We start from the raw sequence: 27,249 nt of genomic DNA on the forward strand, positions 1-27,249 counted from the left end.
TCTCCTAGATTATCCCCTAGAATTTTTTTTTTTTTGAGACAGAGTCTTACTCTGTCGCCCAGGCTGAAGTGCAATGGTGTGATCTCGGCTCACTGCAACTTCTGCCTCAAGCAATTCTCCTGCCTCAGCCTCCTAAGTAGCTGGGATTACAGGTGTGTGACACCATGCCCAGCTAATTTTTGTATTTTTAGTAGAGATGGGATTTCACCATGTTGGCCAGGCTGGTCTTAAGCTCCTGACCTCAGATGATCTGCTCACCTTGGCTTCCGAAAGTGCTGGGATTACAGGTGTGAGCCACTGTGCCTGGCCATCCTCTAGAAATTTTATAGTTTTGTGTTTTACCTTTAGGTCTATGATCCATTTTGAGTTAATTTTTGTGAAAGGTCTAAGGTGTCCATATTAATTTCTTTTTGCATGTCAATGTCCAGATGTTCTAGCACCATTTGTTGAAAAGACAATCTTTGACTCTTTTCTCAGTATTAGTTGACTATATTTGTGTGAGTCTATTTCTGAGCTTTCAATTTTGTTCCATTGATCTATTTGTCAGTTTTTTCAAAGTACCACAATGTCTTGATTGCTCTAATATTATAATAAGTGTTTCCATTGGGTAGTGTCAGGCCTCTGACTTGTTCTTTTTCAGTATCATGTTGGCTATTCTAGATCTTTTGCTTTTCCATATAAAGTTTAGAAAGAGTTTGTTGATAGGCACAAAATAAATTGCTGGGATTTTGATTGGGATTGTGTTAAATCTATAGACCAAGTTGAGAAGAACTGGCCTCCTAATATATAGTCTTATTATCCATGAACATGGACTCTTTCTATTTATTTAGATCATCTTTGATTTTTTCATCCAAGTTTTACAGTTTTCCTCACATTGATCTTGTACATATTTTGTTAGATTTATTCCTAAGTACTTCATTTTTGGGGTGCAAATGTAAATGGTACTGTGATTTTAATTTCAAACTCCAATTGTTTGCTGGCATATAGGAAAGCAATTGAATTGCGTGTGTATGTATATGTGTGTGTGTGTATATATATGTATACATATATATGTGTATATATATATACACACACACACATACACATATATATATACACATACACACATTTTTTTTTGAGATGGAGACTCGCTCTGTCGCCAGGCTGGAGTGCAATGGTGCGATCTTGGCTCACTGCAACTTCTGCCTCCTGGGTTCAAGTGATTCTCCTGCCTCAGACTCCTGAGTACCTGGAACTATAGGTGCGTGCCACCATGCCCAGCTAATTTTTGTACTTTTTAGTAGAGATGGGTTTCACTATGTTGGCCAGGATGGTCTCAATCTCTTGACCTCGTGATCCGCCTGCCTCGGCCTCTCAAAGTGCTGGGATTACAGGCATGAGCCTGAATTCTGTATATTAATCTTATACACTGCAAACTTGCTATAATTACTTGTTAGTTCCAGTTTTTTTAAAAAAAACTGATCCTTTGAGATTCATACATAGTCGATCATGTAATTTGTGAACAAAGACAGTTTTATTTCTTCCTTTTCAATATGTACAAACAATTCCTGGCTTACAATTATTTCACTTAAGAATTTTTGACCTTATGATGGGTTTATTGGGACATAACCCTGTCAGTCAGGGAACATTTGTATATCATTTATTTCCTTTTCCTATCTTATTGTATTAGTTAGGAACTTCTAGTATGATGCTGAATAGAAGTGGCAAGAGGGAACATTCTTGTCTTATTCCTGATCTTAAAGGGAAAGCATCTAGTTTCTCACCATTAAGTATAACAGTAGTTAGTTGTAGGTTTTTATTTTTTATCTTTAAGACAGGATCTCACTCTTTTGCCCAGCCTGGAGTGCAGTAGTACAATCACAGTTCACTGAAGCCTTGACTTCCCAGGTTCAAGTGATCCTCCTGCCTCAGCCTCCCAAGTAGCTGGAACTACAGGGGTGTGCCTACCACAACTGGCTATTTTTTACTTTTTAGTAGCAATGAAGTCTTGCTATGTTGCCCAGGCTGGTCTTGAACTCCCAAGCTCAAGTGTTCCTCTCATCTTCGCCTCCCAAAGTGCTAGGATTACAGGTGTGAGCCACCACACCCAACCGTAGGTTTTTTATAGAAGTTCTTTATCAAGTTGGGGCAGTTCTCTATTCCTAGTTTGCTAAGTTTTTTTTTTTTTTAAGATTATGAATGGGTGTCAGTTATGCTTTTACTGAATTTACTGATGATATGATTTTTCTTCTTTGCCTGTGGAAAGAAGAAATTCCATTAATGGAATTAATGGATTTCATTCATTGATTTTCAAGGGTTGAGACAACTTACATATCTGAAATAAATCCTACTTGTTCATTTTTTTTTTTTCTTGAGACAGTCTTGCTTCGTCGCCAGGTGCCAGGCTGGAGTGCAGTGGCATGACCTTGGCTCACTGCAACCTCTGTCTCCAGGTTCAAGAGATTCTCCTGCCTCAGCCTCTGGAGTAGCTGGGACTATAGGCATGCGCCACCATGCTCAGCTAATTTATATATATATATATATATATATATATATATATATATATATATTTTTTTTTTTTTTTTTTTTTTTTTTTTTTTTTTGAGACAGAGTTTTGCTCTTGTTACCCAGGCTGGAGTGCAATGGCGCGATCTCGGCTCACCGCAACCTCTGCCTTCTGGGTTCAGGCAATTCTCCTGCCTCAGCCTCCTGAGTAGCTGGGATTACAGGCACGCACCACCATGCCCAGCTAATTTTTTTGTATTTTTAGTAGAGACAGGGTTTCACCATGTTAGCCGGGCTGGTCTCGAACTCCTGACCTCGGGTGCTCCGCCCACCTTGGCTTCCCAAAGTGCTGGGATTACAGGCTTGAGCCACCATGCTTGGCCGCTCTTTTCACTTTCTTGATAATGCTCTTTGATGCACACAAGATTTCAATTTTGATGAAGTCTAATTTATCTCTCTCTCCTATATATGTGTGTGTGTGTATATATATTTTTTGGTTGCTCATGCTTTTGATGTCATAGCTAAGAATCCATTGGCTTACCCAAGGTCATGAAGATTTACTCCTATGTTTTCTTATAAGAATTTTATGGCTTTAGCATTTATATATTTAGGTTATTGATTCCATCTCTACTTTTTTTTTTTTTGAGACAGAGTTTTATTCTTGTTGCCCAGGCTGGAGTGCAATGGCGTGATCTCGGCTCACCACAACCTCTGCCTCCTGGGTTCAAGTGATTCTCCTGCCTCAGGCTCTTAAGTACTTGGGATTGCAGGCATGAACCAACATGCTTGACTAATTTTGTATTTTCAGTAGAGACCCGGTTTCTCCACATTGGTCAGGCTGGTCTTGAACTCCCAACCTCAGATGATTCACCCACCTTGGCCTCTCAAAGTGCTGGGATTACAGGCATGAGCCACCGTGCCCGGCCTCCATCTCTACTTTTAATCTTCTGTGTCTTTATAGTTAAAGTGGGTTTCTTATAGACACCATATAGTTGAGTTTTAAAAAGGTTTCTCCACACCTTTGTCAACACAATTTTTTAACAAAAATTTTCTTTAGTAACTGGGTGTAGTGGCTCATGCCTGTAATCCCAGCACTTTGGGAGGCCAATGTGAGTGGATCACTTGAGGTCAGGAGTTCGAGACCAGCCTGGACAACATGGCGAAACCCCATCTCTACTAAGAATACAAAAATTAATTGGGCATGGTGGTGTGTGTCTGTAATCCTAGCTCCTTGGGAGGCTGAGGCAGAAGAATCGTTTGAACCCAGGAGGTGGAGGTTGCAGTGAGCTGAGATTGTGCCACTGCACTTCAGCCTGGGTGACATGCCTCAAAATAATAATAATAATAATTTGTCTTGACTAGGTGTGGTGGCTCACACCTGTAGTCCCAGCACTTTGGGAGGCCAAGGTGGGAGGATTACTTGAGGCCAGAAGTTCAAGACCAGGGTAACATAGTGAGACCTTATCTCTATTAAAAAATAAAATTAGCCTGTAATCCCAGCACTTTGGGAGGCCGAGGCGGGTGGATCACGAGGTCAAGAGATCGAGACCATCCTGGTCAACATGGTGAAACCCCGTCTCTACTAATACAAAAAATTAGCTGGGCATGGTGGCACGTGCCTGTAATCCCAGCTTCTCAGGAGGCTGAGGCAGGAGAATTGCCTGAACCCAGGAGACGGAGGTTGCGGTGAGCCGAGATCGTGCCATTGCACTCCAGCCTGGGTAACAAGAGTGAAACTCCGTCTCAAAAAAAATAAATAAAATAAAATAAAATAAAATTTAATTTAAAAATCCTTTTATTCAGAATTTTACTTACGGAAAACTTTGAAGAATAGAACAGAGGGTTTTTTTTTCTTCTATCTGAACCATTTGAAAGTAAGTGACTTGATGCCCCATCACTCCAGACTATTGTAGTATGTATTTCCTACAAAGACACTCTTCTACATACCCGCAAGACAACCATCAAAAGCAGCAAATTAACAGATATATTCCTACCATCTACCACAGACCACATTCAAGTTCCACCAATTGTCCCCAAAATGTCTTTTATAGCAAAAATTATTTTATACAAGTTCACGTGTTGCATTTAGTTTGTCATGTGTCTTTAAGTCTTCTTCAATTTGGAAAAATTTCCTCATCTTCCCTTGATATTCACGATTTTGACACTTTTGCAGACTAGTTATTTTGTAGTATGTCCTTCAATTTTGGTATTCTTGATGTTTTCTTATTAGATATATATTTGCACTTTTGGCTATAATGTCACAGAAGTAATGCTGAGTTCTTACTGTTTCCTATCAGGTAATCTATGTTTTTGACTTCATCCATTTCTGATGATATTAACTGTGGTCAGTTGATTAAAGTGGTGTTGGCCAGTTTCTCTAAAGTTACACATTTTTCCTTTATGATTGGTAAGTATTTTGTGAAGAGATACCTTGAGACTATATGAATATCCTGTTCTTCAAATGTTCATGCACTAGCTTTGAATCCATTGATATTTCCTGACTGCAGCTATTGTAGGTATCTCACATAAGTCAAATCATGCAATATTTATCCTTTGTGTCTAGCTTATTTCACTTAGCATGTTCTCAAGGTTCACTCATGTTGTAGTATGTATTAGACTTTCATTCCTTTTATGGCTGAATAATATTCATATATATATATATATATATACACACACACACATATATATATACCGCATTTTATTTATCCATTCATCTGTTGATGATTTGGCTATTATGAATAATGTTTCTTCAGTCTTGGATGAGTTTAAGGTTAAAAAAATGAATTAAAAAAAGAAAAAAAAAGAATGTTTCTATAAACACTGTTGTACAACTATCTTTTAGTCCCTGCTTGCAATTCTTTTTGGTATATAGCCGGTTCATTTTTTTTCTACCTACCTAGTATTTATATATTTATTTATTTTTTTAGAGACAGGGTCTCACTTTCTCACCCAGACAGTGGCATGATGATAACTCACTGTAACCTCCAACTCCTGGGCTCAAGCAATCCTCTTGCTTTAGCCTCCTGAGTAGCTGGGACTATAGGCGCATGCCACCGTGCCCAACTCAGTTTTGCATTTTTAGTAGAGACAGGGTTTTGCCATGTTGGTTAGGCTGGTCTTGAACTCCTAACTTCAGGTGACCCGCCTGCGTTGGCCACCCAAAGTGCTGGGATTACAGGCATGAGCCACTGTGCCCAGCCCTGGCTTTATTTATTCTTAAGTGAGCTTTGATAATTTTGTTTTTGAAGGAGTTAGTCCATTTTATCTGTGTTATTGAATTTACTGGCATAAAACTGTTTGTAATATTCTCCTATTACCATTTTGATGTCTTTAGAATCTGTAGTGATGTCACCTTCCTCATTCCTGATATCAGTCATTTCTGCCTTTTATCTCCTTTTTTTTTGATCAGTCTAGACAGGGATTTCAATTTCATCTTTTCTTTTCTTTTTTTGAGATAGAGTCATGCTCTGTCGCCCAGGCTGGAGTGCAATGGTGTGATCTCGGCTCACTGCAACTTCTGATTCCTGGGTTCAAGCAATTCTCCCTGCCTCAGCCTCCTGAGTAGCTGGGATTACAGGCACCTGACACCATGTGAGGCTAATTTATTTTTTTGAGACAGAGTCTGGCTCTGTTGCCAGGATGGAGTGCAGTGGCACCATCTCAGCTCACTGCAATCTCCACCTCCCGAGTTGAAGTGATTCTCCTGCCTCAGCCTCCTGAATAGCTGGGACTCTAGGCATGTATTACCATGCCCAGCTAATTTTTGTATTTTTTAGTAGAGATGGGGTTTTACCATGTTGGCCAGAATGGTCTCGATCTCTTGACCTTGTGATCTGCCCATCTCGGCCTCCCAAAGTGCTGGGATTACAGGTGTAAGCCACTGCACCCAACCTGATTTTTGTATTTTTTTGTCGAGATGGGGTTTCACCATGTTGGCCAGCCTGGTCTTGAACTCCTGACCTCAAGCAATCTGCCTGCCTTGGCCTCCCAAGGTGCTGGGATTACAGGCGTGAGCCACCGCACCTGGCCTTAATTGATTTTTTCAAAGAATCAGCTTTTGGTTTCATTGATTATTCTCTATTTCATTGATTTTTAAAATTTTATTTATTTACTTATTTATTTAGAGACGGAGTCTTACTCTGTTGGCCAGGCTGGAGTGCAGTGGTGTGATCTTGGCTCACCATAGCCTCCATCTCCTGTGTTCAGATGATTTTCATACCTCAACCTCCCGAGTAGCTGGGATTATAGGCTTGTGCCACCATGCCCAGTTAATTTTTTGTTTGTTTTTATTAGAGATAGAGTTTTGTCATGTTGGCCAGGCTGATATTAAACTCCTGGCTTCAACTGATCTACCTTACTTGGCCTCCCAAAGTGCTGGGATTACAGGCATGACCCACTGCACCTGTCTGCTCTGACCTTTATTATTTCCTTTCTTATGCTTACCTTGGGTTTTCTTTTTCTGAAATCTAAGATCACTGATTTGAAGCCTTTTTCATTTATAATAGCTACATTTCACAAATTTTGACTTGTGTTTTCATTTTAATTTTCAATTAGTCAAAACATTTTCTAATTTTCTTGTGATTTTTTTTTCCTTTGGTCCATGAGTAATATACAGGTATGTGGTTTAATTTTTAAAAACTTAAGATATTTTCTAAGTATCTTTTTATTATTGATTTCTAATTGTACTGTGGTTGTCTGAAAAATATTTTTAGTTCATCTCTCTCTCTCTCTCTCTCTCTTTTTAAGAGTCAGAGTCTTCTCTGTCACCCAGGTTGGAGTACAGTATCATGATGGTAGCCTACTGCAGTCTTTAACTCCTAGGCTCAAGCAATCCTTCCACCTTAGGCTCCTGAGTATCTGGGACTACAGGTGCTTGCCAGTACAACTGGCTAATTTTTAAAATTTTTATAAAGATGGGGTCTTGCTATGTTGCCCAGGCTAGTCTCAAACTCCTTGTCTCAAGTGATCCTTCTGCCTTGGTCTCCTAAAGTGCTGGGATTACAGATGTGAGCCACTACACCTGCCTCATCTTTGTTTTTGAAATATATTTTCATTGGCATAAAATTCCAGTTTGACAGTTTTTGAGTTTTTTTGAGACAGAGTCTTACTTGGTCACCCAGGCAGGAGTGCAGTGGCGCAATCTTGGCTCACCACAACCTCCGCCTCCCAGGTTCAAGTGATTCTCATGCCTTAGCCTCCTGAGTAGCTGGGACTACAGGTGTGTACTACCATGCCCAGCTAATTTTTGTATTTTTAGTAGCGATGGGGTTTCACCATGTTGGCCAAGCTGGTCTTGAACTCCTGACCTCAGGTGATCCAGCCACCTGGGCCTCTCACAGTGCTGGGATTACAGGCATGAACCACCATGCCTGGCCTGATAATTTTTTTGTTAAGTACTTTAAGGGATTTTTTTTTCCCCACTGTTTTCTGGCTTACATTGTTTCTAATGTGAAATCAGTTCTCATACTTGTTTTTTGTCTTTTGTCTGTCCTTTGTCTATAATGCATCTTTTTTACTCTGATTGCTTTTAAGTAAGGTTTTCTCTTTTATTATTGGTTTTAAGCATTTTGGTTATGATGTGCCTTGGTATAGTTTTCTTCATGTTTATTATGCTTGTGGTTCATTGAGTTCCTTGTATCTGAAGTCCTCCTCCTTATCCAGCTTGGAATCTGACACTCCATGCAGGCTACCACGACTCCCGATTTGGCACTCCTCACATGAATGCTCATTATCAAATTTTTTCATTTTTGCCAATAAGATCAGTAAAAAATGTTATCTCAGGGTAATTTTAATTTGTATTTCTAATGTGATACCAGGCAATTTAGTTGTCTAAAAGTCATTTGTATTTCCTTTTCTGTGAACTGTCTGATCATATCCTTTGTTCTACTTTTATATTTGTTTGCTGATCATTTTTATATTGATTTATATGTAACTTTTATCTTTTCTGTAATGAGCATGTATTTTTGGGGGGACATTAAGAAGATACCACATAAAATTATTTTTAATTTAAAAAACCTTCAAAATCCTTGTAGTTTCCTGGTCCAAAATACTCAGGAGCTCATGGTGGCTAGTATTTTATCATAGTTCCTTCTTACATAGGGGTTTACTTTGTGGTGAAACCTGCATAGCTAACAGGATGTATGAGCTTAAAGGCCTAGAGTCATTTTGGACTGCCTATCTTTTACCAGGGCACTGAAAAAGAATCACAAACTCTTGTATTTGTAAGGAGTATAGCTCTATCTTAGTCATCACTTCATTAGATATTCCAGTGGCCCTGGGAGGCTGACAGGTCATTGACAATGATCCCCATTTTACAGATTTGAAACTGAGGCTTAGAAAGGTGAAGTGACTTTATCAAACAGAAGGTTAGATTTAGAAGTAACTTAAAGATCATTTAATTTTACATATTCAGGATCCTATAATTAGTAACTAGGGTAAAGTTTTGGCATGGATCCAGGTGCTCTAATGGCAGCAATCAAAGTGAGGATCACAATCACTCTAAATGGTCAAGGAGCTTCTCTTCCTCAGGAGACTCCAGGCCAAGCCTTTGACAGGCCATGGTTGGGCAGGCAGAGGGGTGATGCTGGAACTTAAGGTCTATCTATGCTCACCTTTGGCAGCAGTCAGCATGGTGGAGGCCAGTTCACACTGCTGTGATTCCAAGTGTCCAAGCGTGAACCAGCGAGGATAACGGCTGGGCACCACAGACACCATATGGTGAGGGTGGGATGTGTCGCCTGCAGAAGCTGAGTTTTCTAAAACAGGTAACCTGGAAGACCCAGGAAGAATCATCAGCCATCATCCAGACCCTGGGCTTCTGAGCCACCTTAGAGAAGCTTACTTTTTGCTGGGGAGGAACTGGGGAAAGGAAAGGATTAGCTAAGAGCTTTGAAGGTTTTAAACCTATGGTACCATACACTGTATGAGGTGAGTGCCTGGGTATTTAAGAGAACTCAAGCTGAATAGTCTCCACTACAAATGGATTTGAAAGGCAGTTCAAGAGCTATCAGGTTGAGTAGTATATATTATAAAAAGAGAGAAAAGTTAATAAATTTTAAAAAAGAATCATAGGGTTATTTTATTTATTTTTGAGACAGAGTCTCTCTCTGTCACACGGGCTGGAGTGTAGTAGCACAATCACAGCTCACTGCAGCCCTGACTTCCTGGGCTTAAGGAATCCTCCCACCTTAGCCTTTGAGTAGCTGGGACTTCAGGTTTGCATTACCATGCCTGGCTAATTTTTGTAGTTTTTGTTTTTGTAGAAATGGAGTTTCACCATGGTGCCCAGGCTGGTCTCAAATTCCTGGGCTCAAGTAGTCTACCTGCCTTGGCCTCCGAAAGTGCTAGGATTACAGGCATGAGCCACTGCACCCAGCCTGGTTATTTCTAAAAGTATAAGAAATACATGCCAAAGAATTCCTTGTTTTAGCTAAGGTATTCTCCCAGCCTTAGAGTCTGACTAAAATTCTTCCTCTGTGTAGTCTGCCATATCTCAGAGGTTTAACTGCCTAAACCAAGGATCCTATATTAGCTTGGAAACAAGATGCCATAGCTCTTGTTCTCAAGTCTTGGGTAAATATATTTATCTCTACTTCACCCAGCTTCTTCTGGGGACCTGTGCCTGGGAACCTTGATTCAGCTGAAGGGGCCCAGACCCCTTCTCAGCTTGCCAGACTGACCACTGAACAGGAAGATTCAGGTCTTAAGTGCTCTTTATTTATTAACATCTCAGAAGCTTCCTCAGACAATCAACCATGAGTACTGCCAGGGAACCAAGTCACCAACAAGGAATCCAGATACGAATCCTAGATCATATAAAAAAATCTGAGCCGTTTAAAAATATCCTTGGTAGCAGGTCCAACAGAATGACAAAGAGGAAAAGAGAAGAAAGTGAAATTAAGCAAAGAAAAAGAACATTGGATCCTTCTGCTTTGGTGGAGGCAACTGGACTGGGAAAGGGCTACCCACCTCATGGCACGTAAGGCTAATTTATAGGACAGGTCTGGGTCATGAGGCAGCAGAGCTGAGAACAAATACTTGGCAAAGGTATGCATGGGAACACTCTCTCGGTGGATGACTTCTCCCAGACCGCTGAAAGGGCCCCCTGGAGGAAGATAAGCCAGCCAGTTATTTATCTGTATGCTTCCATTTGCCAGCCTGGTCTTGTGCCCCAGATCTCATGCACGTTTGCTAACCATGGGAAACTTCATTACATTTTAATGTTATAAATGTTCCTGTATTTATACTATTTTGGAGAAGGGAGCTCAGGGTCACAGGCCAAAGACACTAAGAGACTCTTTTCTACTTACCTTCCAGCAGTAAGATGCACTGTTTTTGCAATGTTTGCACTAGCTCATCGTCCAGGTGCAGCTCTTGAAGTTGGCTCAGGAGCTGCTCCTCATTACGGCACACCTTGTCCTGCGCGTAGAGACCTTCAGGCATTACCCTCTGTTGACCCAGGCCCATCAATGCAACTTCCAGGGCCAATGACAGGTAGGACTCACTGCTGTTTGGGGAGCCTGCAGCCACAGGTACATGCTGGTACACAGGGGGTCTGCTTTCATTCATATCTGGGGGCAACAGGGCACCAAATTCTTTAGGTTAGGCTTGGTAGTCTTCCCTTTTTTTTTTTTTTTTTTTTTTGAGACAGAGTCTTGCTCTGTCTTCCAGGCTGGAGTGCAGTGGCGCGATCTTGGCTCACTGCAGCCTCTGCCTCCCGGGTTCAAGCAATTCTCCTGCTTCAGCCTCCTGAGTAGCTGAGATTACAGGTGCATGTCACCACATCTGTGTAATTTTTGTATTTTTAGTAGAGGTGGGGTTTCACCATGTTGGCCAGGCTGGACTCTAACTCCTCACCTCAGGTGATCTTCCTACTTCAGCCTCCCAAAGTGCTGGGATTACAGGTGTGAGCCACTGTGCCCTGCCTAATCTTCTGTCTTTCCCTCCCACCTTTGGGGTATAGCTTGGTCAACAGTTATCACAGGGAAGCTGAATCAGAACTCCAGAATAGTAAGGAAAATATACTGAAAAAAAGGTTACACAGAGCCACAAAGATTCATACTTCTTTCTTTTTTTATTTTTTTGGAGACAGAGTCTTGCTCTGTTGCCTAGGCTAGAGTGTGGTGGTACAATCATGGCTCACTGATGCAGCCTCAACCTCTTGGGCTCAAGCGACCCTCCTTCATCAGCCTCCTGAGTAGCTGGGACTACAGGCACATGCCACCATGCCCAAATGATTTTTTAATTTTTTTTTTTGTAGAGATAGGGTCTCATTATGCTGCCCAGGCTGGTCTCGAACTCCTGGGCTCAAGTGATTCTCCCACCTCGGCCTCCCAAAATGCTGAGATTATAGGCATAAGCCACCATGCCCAGCCCCACCTCCTTTTGAGATAAAGTCTCCCTCTGTCTCCCAGGTTGGAGTGCAGTGGCACAATCGTGGCTCACTGCAACGTCTGCCTTCCAGGTTCAAGCAATTCTCCTGCCTCAGCCTCCTGGGTAGCTGGGATTACAGGCACGCACCACCACATCCAACTAATTTTTATATTTTTAGTAGAAATGGGGTTTCACCATGTTGGCCAGGCTGGTCTCTAATTCCTGAGCTCAGGTGATGTGCCTGCCTTGGCCTCCCAAAGTGCTGGATTACAGGCCTGAGCCACCATGCCCAGCCCACCTCCTTCTTAATATATAAACTGGCTGAACCAGTTGGGGAAGTATAAAATCTTATCTTGTGCTAGCACATTATGTAATGCCACAATTGTCTATTTTTATGTCTGTCTCTTTCATAGAATGTGAGCACCTTAAAGGGATTAGACCATCTTGTTGTTCTAGGTATTGCTATGTGTTAGTGGTAAATGAATAAACCCAAGTATAAACTCAGGTTTCCAAGATGTAAATGTCACTGTACAGATGAAACAAACCAAAGATGATGATTCCCTTTGCAAGGGATCAGAAGGAAGATAAGGAGCAGCCCTCACTTGGCTTGGGGCCATCCCTTATACCTCTGCGCACAGAAATCTGAATCCACACAGTTAAACTCTTACTTTTGTAACATTTGCAACCTTTATGTTATTATTATGTCATATGCTCCAACACTAGGTGCACAATTTCAGGAAGTAAGCAAGGTTTAAAAGTCAGAGTCTTGGGTTCTTTTCTTTTCTCCGTCATCCATCGAGTATTTATGGAAGATTATTAAATGTCAGGTCCTGCACTAAATGCTAGGAACACAAAGATAAAGAAGTCATAATTTCTGCTTTCAAGTAGCTGACAGTGTAGTAAGAGAGACCTATTTGTAAATAAATTGTAATGTAGTATGCTAAATACTATAGTAGATATATATATACAGTAAGTGAAGGCATAAAAGAGAAAAGAATCAATTTTGTCTCTTATCTATTCTTGGCTACTCTAATAGAGTCTTGAGACTATTAAATTATTCCCCTCTATTTATTATTTGTAAAATTGGTACAAAACCATCATGTGGAAGGACGTTCAAAGGAAACCAGAAAATATTATTATGCAATTGCAAGGGATACACACATTCTTGATGGGAAGTTCTTTCTCACTTTTAGACAGCTCTAGGTTCTTGCCTCTGACTGCTGAAACTTCTCTATACCTTGTTATTCTTCTTGGACTACATTCTTTAGGCATTTATGATAAGGAAATGAAAGGAGAAGGAAGGCTGGCAAGGTAAAATGTGCAATCAGGACAAGGCCAGACGACAAGGTAGGAAAGGAAGGTGGGAAATGGGCAAGTATGAAGAAACCTCTCAGGGTGCTCTAGTTTGGACAAGATGGGGAAAGAAAACTTCAAAAGGAGGTAGAACAGAGTCTGGAAGGGAGGAATGGGCTGACAAGGGAAGTCTTTTTTTTTTTTTTTTAATGAAACAGTGTCTCACTTTGTTACCCAGATTGCAGTGCAGTGGCGTGATCTTGGCTCACTGCAGCCTCGATCTCCTGGGCTCAAGTGATCCTACTGCCTCAGCTCCCCAAGTAGCTGGGACTATAGGCAAGTGCTACTATGCCCAGCTAATATTTTGTAGAGACAGGGTTTTGCCATGTTGCCCAGGCTGGTCTTGAATTCCTGAACTCAAGTAATCCACCCACCTTGGCCTCCCAAAATACTAGGATTACAGGTGTGAGCCACCATTCTAGCCAACAAGGGAAGTCTTGGCTTGCCTCAGGCTGTCCCCTGTACCTGACATCTCCAGATAGCCATCATCATTCAGGCGGCAGGCCTCAGTCAAAGTGAGAAACAGGCAGCCAATGGGATCCAGAGGGTGGCCCACCCAGCCCTCCAGGTTTGTGATGGTTGTGGTTCCTCTCTCCAATAGTTCTGAAAACAAGCAGGTTAAAATTTTAGAGAGTGACAGAGACACACTGCTGTCTGTCCCTGCCTGGGTTTTCTTATCAGTCTCTTTCCAGCCTTGACCCTGAGAGTCAAATAAAAGCTTCTCTATTGTCTTGCCTTGGGTTGACAGGGCTGGCCACAAACATACCAGCCAACTATAAGGTTGCGTGGTCCACATTTGGGTTGCCTGCTGGTAGTGTATACGTGAATACAGCTTTACAAGTTTTTGTTTTAAGAGACACCTCAGTCTTCTGAATAGCTGGGACTACAGGCACATGCCACAATGCCCTGCTAATTTTGTTTAATTTTTAATTTTTTTTTTTTTGAGATGGAGTCTTGCTCTAGTGCCTAGGCTGGAGTGCAGTGGTGTGATCTTGGCTCATTGCAACCTCTACCTCCTGTGTTCAAATGATTCTCATGCCTCAGCCTCTAGAGTAGCTGGGACTACAGGCATGCGCCACCATGCCTGGCTAATTTTTGTATTTTTGGTAGCAATGGGGTTTTGCCATGTTGGCCAGGCTGGTCTTGAATTATTGGCCTCAAGTGATCCGCCTGCCTCAGCCTCCCAAAGTGTTGGGATTACAGGGCGTGAGCCACTGTGCCTGGCATATTTTATTTTATTTCTGTAAAGACAGGGTCTCACTATGTTGCCCAGGCTGGTCTCAAACTCCTGGCCTCAAGCAATCCTCCTACCTCGGCCTCCAAAAGTGCTGGGACTGTAGGTGTGAGTCACCACACTTGTCCACAGCCTTACAGTTTAAAAAAGGTCTTGTCATACCAGATCTTAATGAGCCTTCCAACTGCCTTATCAGGGAGGCTGACAGGTTTTATTCCCAAATTAACAGATGAGAAAACTGAGATTCATAGAGATAAAGTGAGGCATTCCACACAGCAGGGAGAATGACCTGGAATTCCCTAGCTCCTCTGGGCCTTGTATCCCCTAAGGATTCTCATCAGCTTTGGGCCTAAAGGGGTTAGATGGCTCCTAATTACTATACCTTTCTTCTGATGCTTGTAGATTTCCAGTTGCCGCTGCTGCTGCAACCTCAGAGTATTAATAATGGCCACTGTGAGTCTGAGGGCCTCTTTTGGATAACCATGAGAACGTAGGGCATCAACCCGAGCACAGGCTGTAGGCACATGCTCTACCAAATAAGAAGAAAATATTTTGGTCAAGTTAAAATTTCAAATCAGGAACATTTATGCCTGACAAAGAGGGTTTGTGTTCAGTCCAATTCCTCAAATTCAACCTGACACTTACTGTATACTAGGAACTGTGTCTTTATCTTTAAAGATATAAAAAGTTGAATAAATCACAGGTGATATCTTGAAAGAGCTACCTTGCAGCTTCAGTGTGGTGTATGATGTAGAAAAGGATACACAAGTAGGATAATAAAATGTAGTTTCTCTTTGTGAACATATATTATACTATGGGAACTCACTGGAGGTAGCAACTAACTGCATAATGGAGAAAGTCTCATTCATTTAATTAATCATACATTTCCTGAAAATCTATTATATGCCAGAGAGTATGCTGGGCAAAAAAAGTACAAAGAATGTTGGTGACAACCCATATTAGGATCTCATAAAAAAAAAAAAGAAGTACAAAGAAGAATAAGAAATGGTCATTGCCCTCAAAGAGCTCACAAATGATACATAAACATAATTATAAAGCAGCTAAAAAGAAGTAACATGATAGAAATACATACAGAGAGAAAATAATATCTGAGCTGTGCTTTGAAGGACAAGTAAGATTTCAAATAGGTAGACAAACAGGAAAAGATATTCCTGACAAAGGAAACATAAGCAAGGGCATATAGTAAAAGCATAAAAATTATTTGATATGTTAATAGAATCCATCTTCAGAGTATTGCAAATAGTTCCATGTAGTTAGAATTACACTATGTGGCTTAAGACAGCCTGGAAAAGGTAGTCTGGAATGTAAAGAGCTTTGAATGCCATTCTGTGGAGTCTGAATTTACCTTAAGGTTAATGGAAGACTACCAAACTAAAGACTTACAAATAGGTGAGTAATTACAGCAAGCTTTATGGTTTATTTTGTACTTTTTTAAAGATAAAATTAAAAATTATAGAAGTCATTATGGAAAATTTGAAAATACATATAAAGAAATATAAACTGAAAATCAGAAATAACCACTCTTTCCAGTGTCATGTATATTTACTTGCACTTTTCTATTAAGTTTTTTTTTTCTTTTTTTGAGATGGAGTCTCATTCTGTTGCCCACACTAGAGTACAGTGGTGTGATCTCGGCTCACTGCAACCTCCACCTCCCCGGTCAAGTGATTCTCCTGCCTCAGCCTCCTGAGTAGCTGGGATTACAGATTTGTGCCAACACACCTGGATAATTTTTGTATTTTTAGTAGAGACAGGGTTTCACCATGTTGGCCAGGGTGGTCTCAAACTCCTGACCTCAGATGATCCACCCACCTCAGCCTCTCAAAGTGCTGGGATTACAGGCATGAGCCACCGCACCCAGGCTATTAAGTTTTTACTAAAAATGGGATGGTATTATACTTACTGTTTTGTAACTGACCTTTCCACTTAATAACACATTATAAATATTTTTCCATGTTATCAAATATACATCTATAACATTAAAAATGATTACATATCATTCTGCTGAATACATGTATATCTATCGAGCTAATCAATCCTCTGTTGTTGGACATTTATATGGTTTTCAATTTTTCTCATCTGTACCTTATTTTTATCCATGCTGTAATGAAACCCTTAGCTATATGCATTTCCTTAGTTAATTATGGCTCAGGATAAATTCCTAGATGTAGAACTCCTAGATCACATGGTATGAATGTATTTTAAGGCTTTTGATAAGAAATACCCTTCAGAAAGGTCTTAAGCATTTACACTCCTACAAGTAGTAAATGAGAGTACCTATCTCCATGCAACCTCTCCCACACCAGAAACTAATTATCTTAATTAAAAACCCCTGACCATTTGACAATCAAAAGATGCTGAGTGTTAGTTTAATTTGCATCTTTATTAATGAGGTGTATATTCTTTCACGTTTATTAGATTTATGTTTTAGAAGTGCTGGATCACAGAAGAAGAAAGATGATCAGAGGGAACTTCAGGTGATGACTTAATGTATCTGGCCATGGCTTTCAAGAGAAAGACAGGGACATATCTAGATTCAGCAAAATCTTGAGAAAGACAAAAATATGGTGTGAGAGATGAAGGTAGGGAATTGGGAAAAGACAATGAAAATGTATGTCATTGCTGTAAGACTCAGAAAATGAGTATTTTAAAAAAGAATGTCTCTTTTGAAATGGGTATCCTGTCATAAAGTCAGGGACAGGTTGATTGAGGGAAAGCCAGGAAACTATTTCAGAGGAGGGTTTAAACTCACAATGAAACAGCTCTATCTTGTTATCATGGAGGAAGGTAGGAAGGTGGGGAGGAGAAAAGGAAGACTGCTTGGTGACAAATGCAGACTGTGTCCTACTTACTAGCATAGGAGATTTAAATTTCAAATTCGTGCTTTTTTAGCAAAACATATACTTTCAGAGTAGACTATAATGTTGCTCAGTAAATACTGACTGAGGGAAGCTGTGAACTGATGCCTAATTGCTTTGTTAGTACTCCTTTAGTACTAACTGCATTAACTCCTTTCACTCCCCAAAGCTTAGAGGGCAGGATGTAAATTCCTATTTGAGGTTACTGTATCACAACTGAGTATACATGCAAATGGCTTAGGCTTCACATAAATATCCCTAATAAAGGCCCCAAAAGATCTGTGTGGAAACTGTCCAAATTGTAGTTTGAGTTGCAGGTACTTATGAAGATGGCTCATTTGGGCCTGGCATGAATTGAGGGTGGGCTCTAAAATTCTTAGAGGAGGGCTACACTTACCAAGCCACAGTGGCTGGCCTTGGGAATTAAAGAGTAGTCTTTCACTTTCTCGCTGGCAGGCAGGCGCTGTATAAACATCACTGCTGATTATTCGCTGTAGGTGGCTGTCCTGCCAATGTAATTCACGGCCCTCAATGGCTCTAGTGAATACCGTTCGTCTTGGTCTGGATAAGGAGTCTGGAGAAAGAAGAACATGCAGCAGTACAGCGACAGGCAATGTGAAGTTTTAAGCCCTGGGTCTTCTTCAGTGTGGAAGGTTGGCTGAATAGTATTTTAAAAGAATAATTCTGGCAGCACTATTGAGAATAGATTATAAGGTGGAAGGGCAATGAGAGCAGCCACTTGCAATCTCTCTGAGTATCTACTGTGTTCCTGCTTCTTAGATAAGCTTTTAGTATGTGTGCTCTCTATAGAAATAACCTTCCCACAGAGATCTATGGCTGCCTTCCTCCTTCTACAGAAGACTAATTTCTCCTAAGACCCAGAAGCTAAATGAAATAGAAGAGGAGGAGTAGTGCTTAGCCGCTCAATCATGAAGATAGAAACTGCTTCTACAGAGGTCAAAGGTAGAGAGAAGAAGTCAGGTAATTTCCTTAGCCAATCTATAACTTGTTTCATTTATATCATGACTCTTATCAGACCAAGGACTTTCATGAAATTCATATTAAGAGTTGAAATACAGCTGAAGCTATAATGACTCCTGCCTATAATCCCAGAACTTTGGGAGGCTAAGGTGGGAGGATCACTTGAGGCCAGGAGTTCAAGACCAGCCTGGGTAACATAGCAAGATACTATCTCTACAAGAAATCAAAAAATTAAAAAATTAGCCAGGCATGGTGGCACATGCCTGTAGTTCTAGATACTTAGGAGGCTGAGGCAGGAGAATCCTTTGAGCTCAGGAGGTAGAGGTTGCAGTGAGCCAAGACTCCAGCCTGGGTGACGGAGCAAGATCCCACCTCAAAAAAAAATAAAAAAGAAAGAGCTGAAGTTCTGTATATTCAGATACTTTATTACACTGATATCTGCAAGCTTACAGTCTTGTTCCCCAGTAAGAAAAAACTGATGAGGCCATGTGTGGTGGCTCACACCTGTAATCCCAGCACTTTGGGAGGTTGAGGCTGGTGGATTGCTTGAGTCCAGGAGTTTGAGACTGGCCTGGGAAATGTGGTAAAACCCCGTCTCTACAAAAAATATAAAAATTAGCTGGGTATGATGACATGGGCCTATAGTCCCAGCTATTCAGAGAGGCTGAGGCAGGAGAATCACTTGAGCCCAGGAGGCTGAGGTCACAGTGAGCCAAGATTGTACCACTGCTCTCCAGCCTGGGTAACAAAACAAGATCGTGCCTTAGAAAAAAGAGAAAGAAAAAACTGATGCTAATAAAAGACAAACTTGTTTTCTCACTGGAGTCTTACCATGCCATCTCTCTTCAGGAAAAGGGCTGCAGGGAAACCAAAACTGCAGACAAAAAAGTAGGCTCAACTCTTAAGTGATATGTAGGAGGACCAAATGGAAGATATCTTGCCATAAACCATAGACTTACGGAGGATTATGGAAATGGTATTTAAGGTAATAAGAAACCATGAAGGAATCATTTAACTGATGCTTTGCCAGATTAATAGCAATATAAACTAGTTTGGGATCAAGAACTGAAGTACTTTATTATACGGACATTTTCAGAGATGCCCAAATGAGGTGTGTACCTACTGATTCTGTACAAAAAAAATTATGAGGGAATGTCAGAGAATTCATACTGAATATGAAAGAACCTAACATATTCAACCATTCAGGAAAAGTCCTTGCAATCTGGTCATCTCTTTAGAATTTAATATATCCCAGTGGGTATAGGCTCAGATGACTGAAGGATATTATTATTAGAGTAGCACTGACAGTATTTACTGAAATTGCTTCTCTTTCATGTTGTCCCTCAGTGGAAGCACACTGACTCTTCTACTGGCTGGAATCTAAGCTCCTCTCCTGCTGAACTGAGAACCCACCGTGGGCACTGGGCTCCTAATATGTTTTAAAATTCATTAAATCAGCAAATAATTACCGCCTACTATACAGTAGCTACTGTTCTTAGCGCTTAGGACATACAAAGTCCTTGTCTTTATGGACTCTACAATCAACTGGGGAGAGACACTTAGGTAAATATATAGTATATCAGATATATCATATAGTTATGAATGCTACAAAAAAGTCTAAAGCAGAGTTAGGAAGAAAAGCAAGCTGGTGTTAGGCAGGAGGTTATTGTTTTATTCATACATAGAGAATGGTCTCCAGGAAAAAGGAAGAGCAAGTACTAAGTCCTGAGGCAGAAGTATATTTGTAGTGTTTGAGGACAGTTGAGGAGACCAGTATAGTTGGAAGGAATAAGCAAGCAGGAAGATCATAGAAGATGAGGTCAGAGACATAGTAGAGAACCAGATCATGGAGGGCCATGTAGGCCATGAGAGAAAGATGGCTTTATGTTTTTGAGAACGATGGGAGGCCACTAAGAGCTTTGAGCTGTGAAGGTATACAATGGGACTTGCATACAAAAAGGTTAACTCTGGCAGCAATATTGAGAAAAGATTATAAGGTGGAAGGGCAGAAGAAGGGGGAGCAGTCAGGTGGCCACTACAATAATCTGTGAGAGATGATGGTAGCTGGTCAGAGAAAGAAGGAGTGGAGATGATGAGCAGTAGTTGGATTCTGGATATATTCCTAGAATCTTCTGATCCGTAGTCAGACGCGTTATCCATTGCGCCACTGGCCCTTCGGATTCTGGATATATTCCAAAGATAAAGGCAATATACTGAATTTGCTCATGGATTAGAGCTGGGGTGAGAGAGAGTAAAGAATCAAGAATGACTCCAAGGTTTTTTTTTTTTTTTTTTTTTGAGACAGAGTCTTGCTCTGTCATAAGGCTGGAGTGCAGTTGCGCAATCTTGGCTCATTGCAACCTCCACCTCCTGGGTTCAAGCGATTTTTCCGTCTCAGCCTCCCGAGTAGCTGGGACCACAGGCGCGTGCCACCACACCTGGATAATTTTTTTTTTGTATTTTTAGTAGAGACGGGGTTTCGCCGTGTTGGTCAGGATGGTCTCGATCTCTTGACCTTGTGATCCGCCCACCTCAGCATCCCAAAGTGCTGGGATTACAGGCATGAGCCACCGTGCCCGGCCGACTCCAAGGTTTTTAAGGGAGTTGCCATATATGGAAATAGGAAGACTGTAAGAGGAGCAGGTTTGGGTGGGGCTTGAGGGGTAAGAAATTCTACTGAGATGCCTGTTAACAGATAAATGGAAATAACAAAAAGGCAGTTGAATATACATGTCTGAAGTTGAGAGGAAAGGTCTGGGCAAGAGATGTATATATTTGGAAGTTGTCAGTATATAGATGATTACTAAAATGATGCAATCGACAAAGAAGTATAGAGAGGTGGTCTGATGACAGATCCCTGGGCACTATGGCATTTTAGGTTGGGAAGTGGGGAAGAGACAGTAGAGAGACTTAGAAGGAAGGGTCAATGAAATAAGGAGACCCGAGAGAGTGGTTTCTTGGAAAAATCAAATGACAAGTTTCAAAAAGAGAGTGACTAATGTGTCAAATATTGCTGACAGGTCAAGTAAGGTTATGACTGAGAACAACTACTAGATTTAGCAACAGTTAGCATTAGTAAACAGTACAAGAGTCGTTTCAGTAGCGGTAGGGATTGAAAGCCTGTCTTGGAATGAATTCAAGGGAGACTAAGAACAGAAGAAATGAAGACGGCAAATCTGTACTATTCTTTTTAATGTTTTTTCCTAATTCTGCCACCCATTTCTGCTACCCAGAGAGGCAAGTGGAGTCACAAGAGTGTTTTTTGTTTTGTTTTGGTATGGGAAATATAACAATATGTTTGTATACTCGGGAATAATTCATGGAGAGGGAAAAATTGTTGATGAAAGAGAGAGAGGAAATAATTTCTTGTTAATTCCTGGAGTGATGTCCTAGATAAAAGTGATGTAATAGGATCTTGAGAATAACTGGAGGGTTTGGATTTAGAAGCATAGACTGCAACAGGGGAAGAGGCAGAGTAGAGGGGCAAAGATAGTAATTCTTTGACTTACTAGGACAGTATTTCTTTAGACCCATTACCACAGATGTGGTGATGGAGTTTTGGAAATTTTCTTCTGATTGGTTCTATATTTTTAGTAAACAGGAAGCAAGACTCAGCTGAAACTGAGGAAGGAGAGAAAGTACAGAAAATTTTGGAAAAAAGATGGTGTGAAATAGTAATTTACATGAGTGAAAGATGGCACAGACTAGGGAAATGTAGTAGATGTCCAGAAAATACTGAGGACCCACTTGAAATGAGTGGTCATACACTTAAAATAAGACCAGTTATTATGATTATTTCTTTCTTTCTTTCTTTTTTGTGACAGGGTCTCATTTCATTGCCCAGCTGGAGTGCAGTGCCATGACCATAGCTCACTGAAGCCTTGACCTCCTGGGCTCAAGCAATCCTCTCATCTTAGTCCCCCAAGTAGCTGGGACTACAGGCATGTGCCATCACACCTGGCTAATTTTTGTATTTTTTTGTAGAGACAGCGTTTCATCATGTTGCCCAGGCCTCGATTTTTTGAGTTCAAGTGGTCCCCCAACCTTGGTCTCCCAAAGTACTGGGATTACAGGCAGGAACCACTGTGCCTGGCTATGGTTGTTTCTCTCCAGCCATATTCAGCTGTGCAAGTGTATCAACTAATTAGAGTTGGAATGAACTAAGTTTAGAGTTCTTCCATCAGTGTATCAAAGGCAAAGAGGGAGTTGAGTGTGTATGCAAAGGAGTGATTGTAATGAGGTACCAAGAAATCTAACATGGATGAGGAGGAAAATGAGGCTATCAAAAGAGTGAAAATACATTTTGTCTTACACAGTAAGACAAAAATTCCTAGAGAGTCAAAGGATTACTGAAATTGGGATACTAAAGAAAATAAGCTAGCAAGATTGATTGTGGTAACTGGTGATGCTTGAAATTGAGATTATGAAGAGGGTGTAGTTTTTGTAATGTCAAGGTTTAGGGTATGATTTTGGGGTTGAATGGCTAAGTTATGATGGAGGATGAGACTACCGGAAAAGAGGAAATCAAAGAACTGAGAGGCCAGGGTATTGGAAGGGTCATCTATGTGGCTACTGAAGTCATCAACAATTATGACAAGAATCAGTGTGGTGGTTCATTCCTATAATCCCAGCACTTTGGGAGGCCAAGGCAGGATGAATGCTTGAGCTCAGGAGTTTGCAACTAGCCTGGGCAACATGACGAAACCCTGTCTTTACAACACACACACACACACAAACACACACACACACACACACACACACACAATTTAGCTGTGAGTGGTGGCTCATGCCTGTAGTCTCAGCTATTCAGGAGGCTGAGATGGGAGGATCACTTAAGCCTGGGAGACAGAGGTTGCAGTGAGACAAGATCACACCACTTCACTCTAGCCTGGGTGACAGAGTGAGACCCAGTCTCAAAAAAACAGATGAAACAAAAAAGAATTATGATAGGAATAGTGACAGTAGTATTAGTAAGCCAATAGCTAAAAATCTTCAAGGAATGAGAGGGATTGACCCAGAGGTCTACAGACGCCAAAACGCAGAAGGGTAGCAGACATGATGGCATAAACTTAAACCTGGAAGTATTTTAGGAAGGTAGGAAGGAGAATTATGTAGAAATGATTATGAAAAATAGGCAGGAATCAGCTGTTTCTCCAGCCCCAAAGGTCAAGGGATGTGAGAGAGGTATCAATCACAACCTGAGAAGGCTTTAGAAGAGGCAACATCTCTAAAGTAGAACTAACAACAACAAAGAACCAATATATTATGACAAGGAAGAAACTGCCAGACCAGACTGGGCACAGTGGCTCACGCCTGTAATCCTAGCACTTTGGGAGGCCAAGATGGGCAGATCACTTGAGGAGTTTGAGACCAGCCTGGCCAATATGGTAAAATTTGTACCTACTAAAAATATAAAAATTAGCTGGGCATAGTGGCCCGCACCTGTAGTCCCAGCTACTCAGGAGGCTGAGGCAGGAGAATCGGTTGAACCCGGGAGGTGGAGGTTGTAGTCAGCCAATATTGCACCACTGCACTCCAGCCTGGGCAACAAAACAAGGCACGTGTTTGTAGTCCTATGACCCTCTCTATGCTATTCAAAGCCAATACCAAAGAGATGGCTTCTTGTGTTGTGGAAGCTAGATGAGTGCCAAAAGAGGCTAAAGAAGTGGCAAAATTGTGCCTTTTAATTTTTCATTACCTTAGTTGTCTTAAATATACTGGCAACGAATTACAGTACAGAAGAAGACCAAGCAAAAACAATAATTTTCGTGATTTCCTCCTTGAGACTGAAAATACCAATAGAGTTATCATTTAAAATAAAAGGAACCGCTGGGTGCAGTGGCTCATACCTGTAATTCCAGCACTTTGGGAGGCTGAGGCGGGCATATCAAGGTCAGGAGTTTGAGACCAGCCTGGCCAACATGGTGAAACCCCATCTCTACTAAAAATACAAAAATTACCCGGGAATGGTGGCTCTCACACCTGCAATCCCCACTACTCAGGCGGCTGAGGCCTGAGAATCGTTTGAACCCCGGAAGCGTGGATTGCGGTGAGCCAAGATTGCGCCACTGTACTCCAGCCTGGGAAATAGAGTGAGACCCTGTCTCCAAGTAAAATAAAATAAAATAAAAGGAACCAATTTTATAATCAGTATCTGATAAAATCTCCTACCAATAAAGGCTCTCAATGGGCTAAAGAATAATCAATTGCCAACATCAAATAGACTGAATTAGCTGAAGTAAAACTGATGTGAAGGCTGATGTCAAGCAATGTCTGTAGGCCAGTGAGCACAGTATCACTGTACTGGACTTGTTTTAAAATGGGGTAGGAATCCTACCAATAATATGGGAGGATGATCCTACCCAGCTATTTGCTGTATAAGAATTTGAGGAAAATAGAACTAAGAAAAGCTATGGTCAGGACATCTTTTTAAACTGCTTTTTATAGGTCTTTTGTTCCTCCCCTAAGTCAAGTCTGAGCTAAAACCAACCCCAACTGAAGCCAAGATATTTAATACATTAGACATGAAGAACCTGAAGAGTAGACCAGGACTTTATGCTGGGCACTGTAAGGACAGTCTAGATGTGGAAAAGGATAGCAACTCAGTGTCAAAGACAAAAGCTTATCCTTATTTAAGGTTTGGCATTTCAAGATGAATACAAACATAGGCTTTTCTTATTTAGAATGGTAATTCTGACAGCCAAAAGGCTATCCAGCTACCAATGTTCTATGGTTTACCCTCCCACCTTTTGAGTTCCAGGTACAAAAAGCCTAAAAGGACACTTGGCTCACCTGGGCTGTGAATGGCATGCTGGGGAAGTGCATTGGTGATGTTTGGCAGCTCATGTCCATAGTTTCCATCCTCTAGGGGACAGACATCCAGGTCGCTCCACTTCTGCAGCTGCTGCAGCCAGCAAGATTTCTCCTCCAGTTTGCAGTGTGGATTTAAAATTATGCACACCCATAAAGCCCCTGGAAAATGAAGCAACCCATATTCTTAACAGCTCTCCTTTGATGTATGTGTAAGCCTTAATGTTTCAGTTTCATTTTTAGTTGATAGAGAAAGTTTCCAAAGCATTAACTTTTCTTTTTTTTTTTTTTTTTTAGTAATACTGTGCCATTTTTATTACAATTCACTAAATCTCAGTAACAGATAACTTCAACAAGAAAACATTAACTAGCATGTGTAAAGCTAGTTATTTAAGGTTTTGGTAACTGAGATTAGACAAAGGCTTCACAATTACGTTTACAGTAGCCATTGGCTAGAAAGAATAACATATTAAAATAAGTGGACATGATAATCAGCCAACTAGCTGTGGCTACCACAATATAGTTACAATTATTTTACAGAATGATTTAACTTTTCTTAATATAAAAAATTTGCTAAGATTTTCAGAACTGGTTTGTTTTTCCTTACCAAAGTTTCCTTAAAGCAGAGTGACTATCTTGTTATTTGAATGTGTGCCTGTGATATAAAGACAGATTTAGGCTTGAACTCTGAGCTCAAATCTACAGTGCAATAAATATATATTACAAGCCTTCTATGTTAAGGCTCTGTGCTGGTGATTAAAACAGAGACTGTTCCTACCCTTGAGAACTGTCTAGTGAGGGAGACAGATAAATAAACATAATTCCATTTGAATATGATAAGAATTAAGATAAAGATATGTTCAGGGCATGAAAGCAGCATAGAGGAAGGGCATTTAATACAAGGACAGGGTTGGAAGTGAGGAAGTCAGAAAAGGTTTTATTTTTTTGGTTAGCTGGACTTCCTGAGTTTCATCAGATCCCTCAACTGTAAAACTGAGATCATAAAAATACCTACTTTGTAGGGATATTGTGAGAATTAAATGAGATAATCTTTGTAAAGGGTCTAGCATATTACCTAGCACATAGTAGGATATTAGTATTTGCTTATCCAAGAAAAATAATTTATTTGGACTTGGATTTTGAAACTGCTGCTAACTTGTAATGCCTTAAAACCATTACTTTCTTGGGATTTTTTTTTGTTGTTGACACGGAGTCTTGCTCTGTTGCCCAGGCTGGAGTGCAGTGGTGCAATCTCAGCTCACTGCAACCTCCACCTTCCGGGTTCAAGTGATTCTCCTGCCTCAGCCTCCCGAGTAGCTGGGACTACTGGTGCGTGCTACCACGTCCGGCTAATTTTTTTGTATTTTTAGTAGAAACAGGGTTTCACTGTGTTAGCCAGGATGGTCTTGATCTCATGATCTGCCTGCCTCAGCCTCCCAAAGTGCTGGGATTATAGGCGTGACCCACCACACCTGGCCAGGATTTTTTGTTACTGTAGCATAGTATCACATATTCCACATAACCAATAATGGATGCTATTTCTTTGTCCATATCATTCCCCTTTTAAAGCAAATCAGTGTCTTCTTTTCAAGATTGTTTATGTGGCTGAGCCAGATAATTTCTCAATCTCAAACTAGCAATAACCCTGGCTGCAGTGTGTCTTAATATAAATATCCTTTAGGATGTAGCTACATCCATGGATACAAATATACTTGGACACTATTTCAAAGCCTCTCAAAGCCAAATACGAATGTTTTAAAAGCCATCTTAACCTCAATTTCAGATATTAATTGAAGATGAAAATTAATTTCTGCTTCGGTGCTGTGGCTCACACTTGTAATTCCAGCACTTTGGGAGGCCAAGGTGGGCACATTGCTTGAGCTCAGGAGTTTGAGACCAGGCTGAGAAACATGCTAAAACCCTGTCTCTCCCCAAAATACAAAAAATTAGATGGGCATGGTGGTACATACCCAGCTGGTCCCACCTACTCAGGAGGCTTGAGGTGGGAGGATTGTTTGAGCCTAGGAGGTTGAAGTTACAGTGAGCCGAGATCACACCACTGTACTCCAGCCACGGTGACTGAGTGAGAACCCTTTTCAAAAAAAAAAAGAAAGGCCTAATTTCTATTGTTTCCAT

The 27,249-nt window shown here is 40.9% G+C and overlaps 1 protein-coding gene across 2 annotated transcripts in view; it reads right to left on the reverse strand.

Moving 5' to 3' along the window:
• The window catches only part of ZSWIM5 (zinc finger SWIM-type containing 5), a 176,673-nt gene that overhangs the window by 8,785 nt on the left and 140,639 nt on the right, over positions 1 to 27,249 (reverse strand). For both annotated transcript variants that reach the window (XM_012434494.3, XM_012434495.2), the window contains exons 5-11: positions 25,096 to 25,275; positions 17,720 to 17,896; positions 14,826 to 14,972; positions 13,675 to 13,812; positions 10,794 to 11,054; positions 10,453 to 10,588; positions 9,096 to 9,253 (exon numbers count right to left, since the gene is read on the reverse strand). In XM_012434494.3, the coding sequence (XP_012289917.2) occupies positions 9,096 to 9,253; positions 10,453 to 10,588; positions 10,794 to 11,054; positions 13,675 to 13,812; positions 14,826 to 14,972; positions 17,720 to 17,896; positions 25,096 to 25,275 (1,197 nt within the window). The remainder of the gene's footprint in view (positions 1 to 9,095; positions 9,254 to 10,452; positions 10,589 to 10,793; positions 11,055 to 13,674; positions 13,813 to 14,825; positions 14,973 to 17,719; positions 17,897 to 25,095; positions 25,276 to 27,249) is intronic.

The sequence above is a fragment of the Aotus nancymaae genome, unplaced genomic scaffold (genome assembly GCF_030222135.1).
Source record: "Aotus nancymaae isolate 86718 unplaced genomic scaffold, 86718_ANA_hifiasm-v0.15.2.pri h1tg000007l, whole genome shotgun sequence".
NCBI lineage: Eukaryota > Metazoa > Chordata > Mammalia > Primates > Aotidae > Aotus > Aotus nancymaae.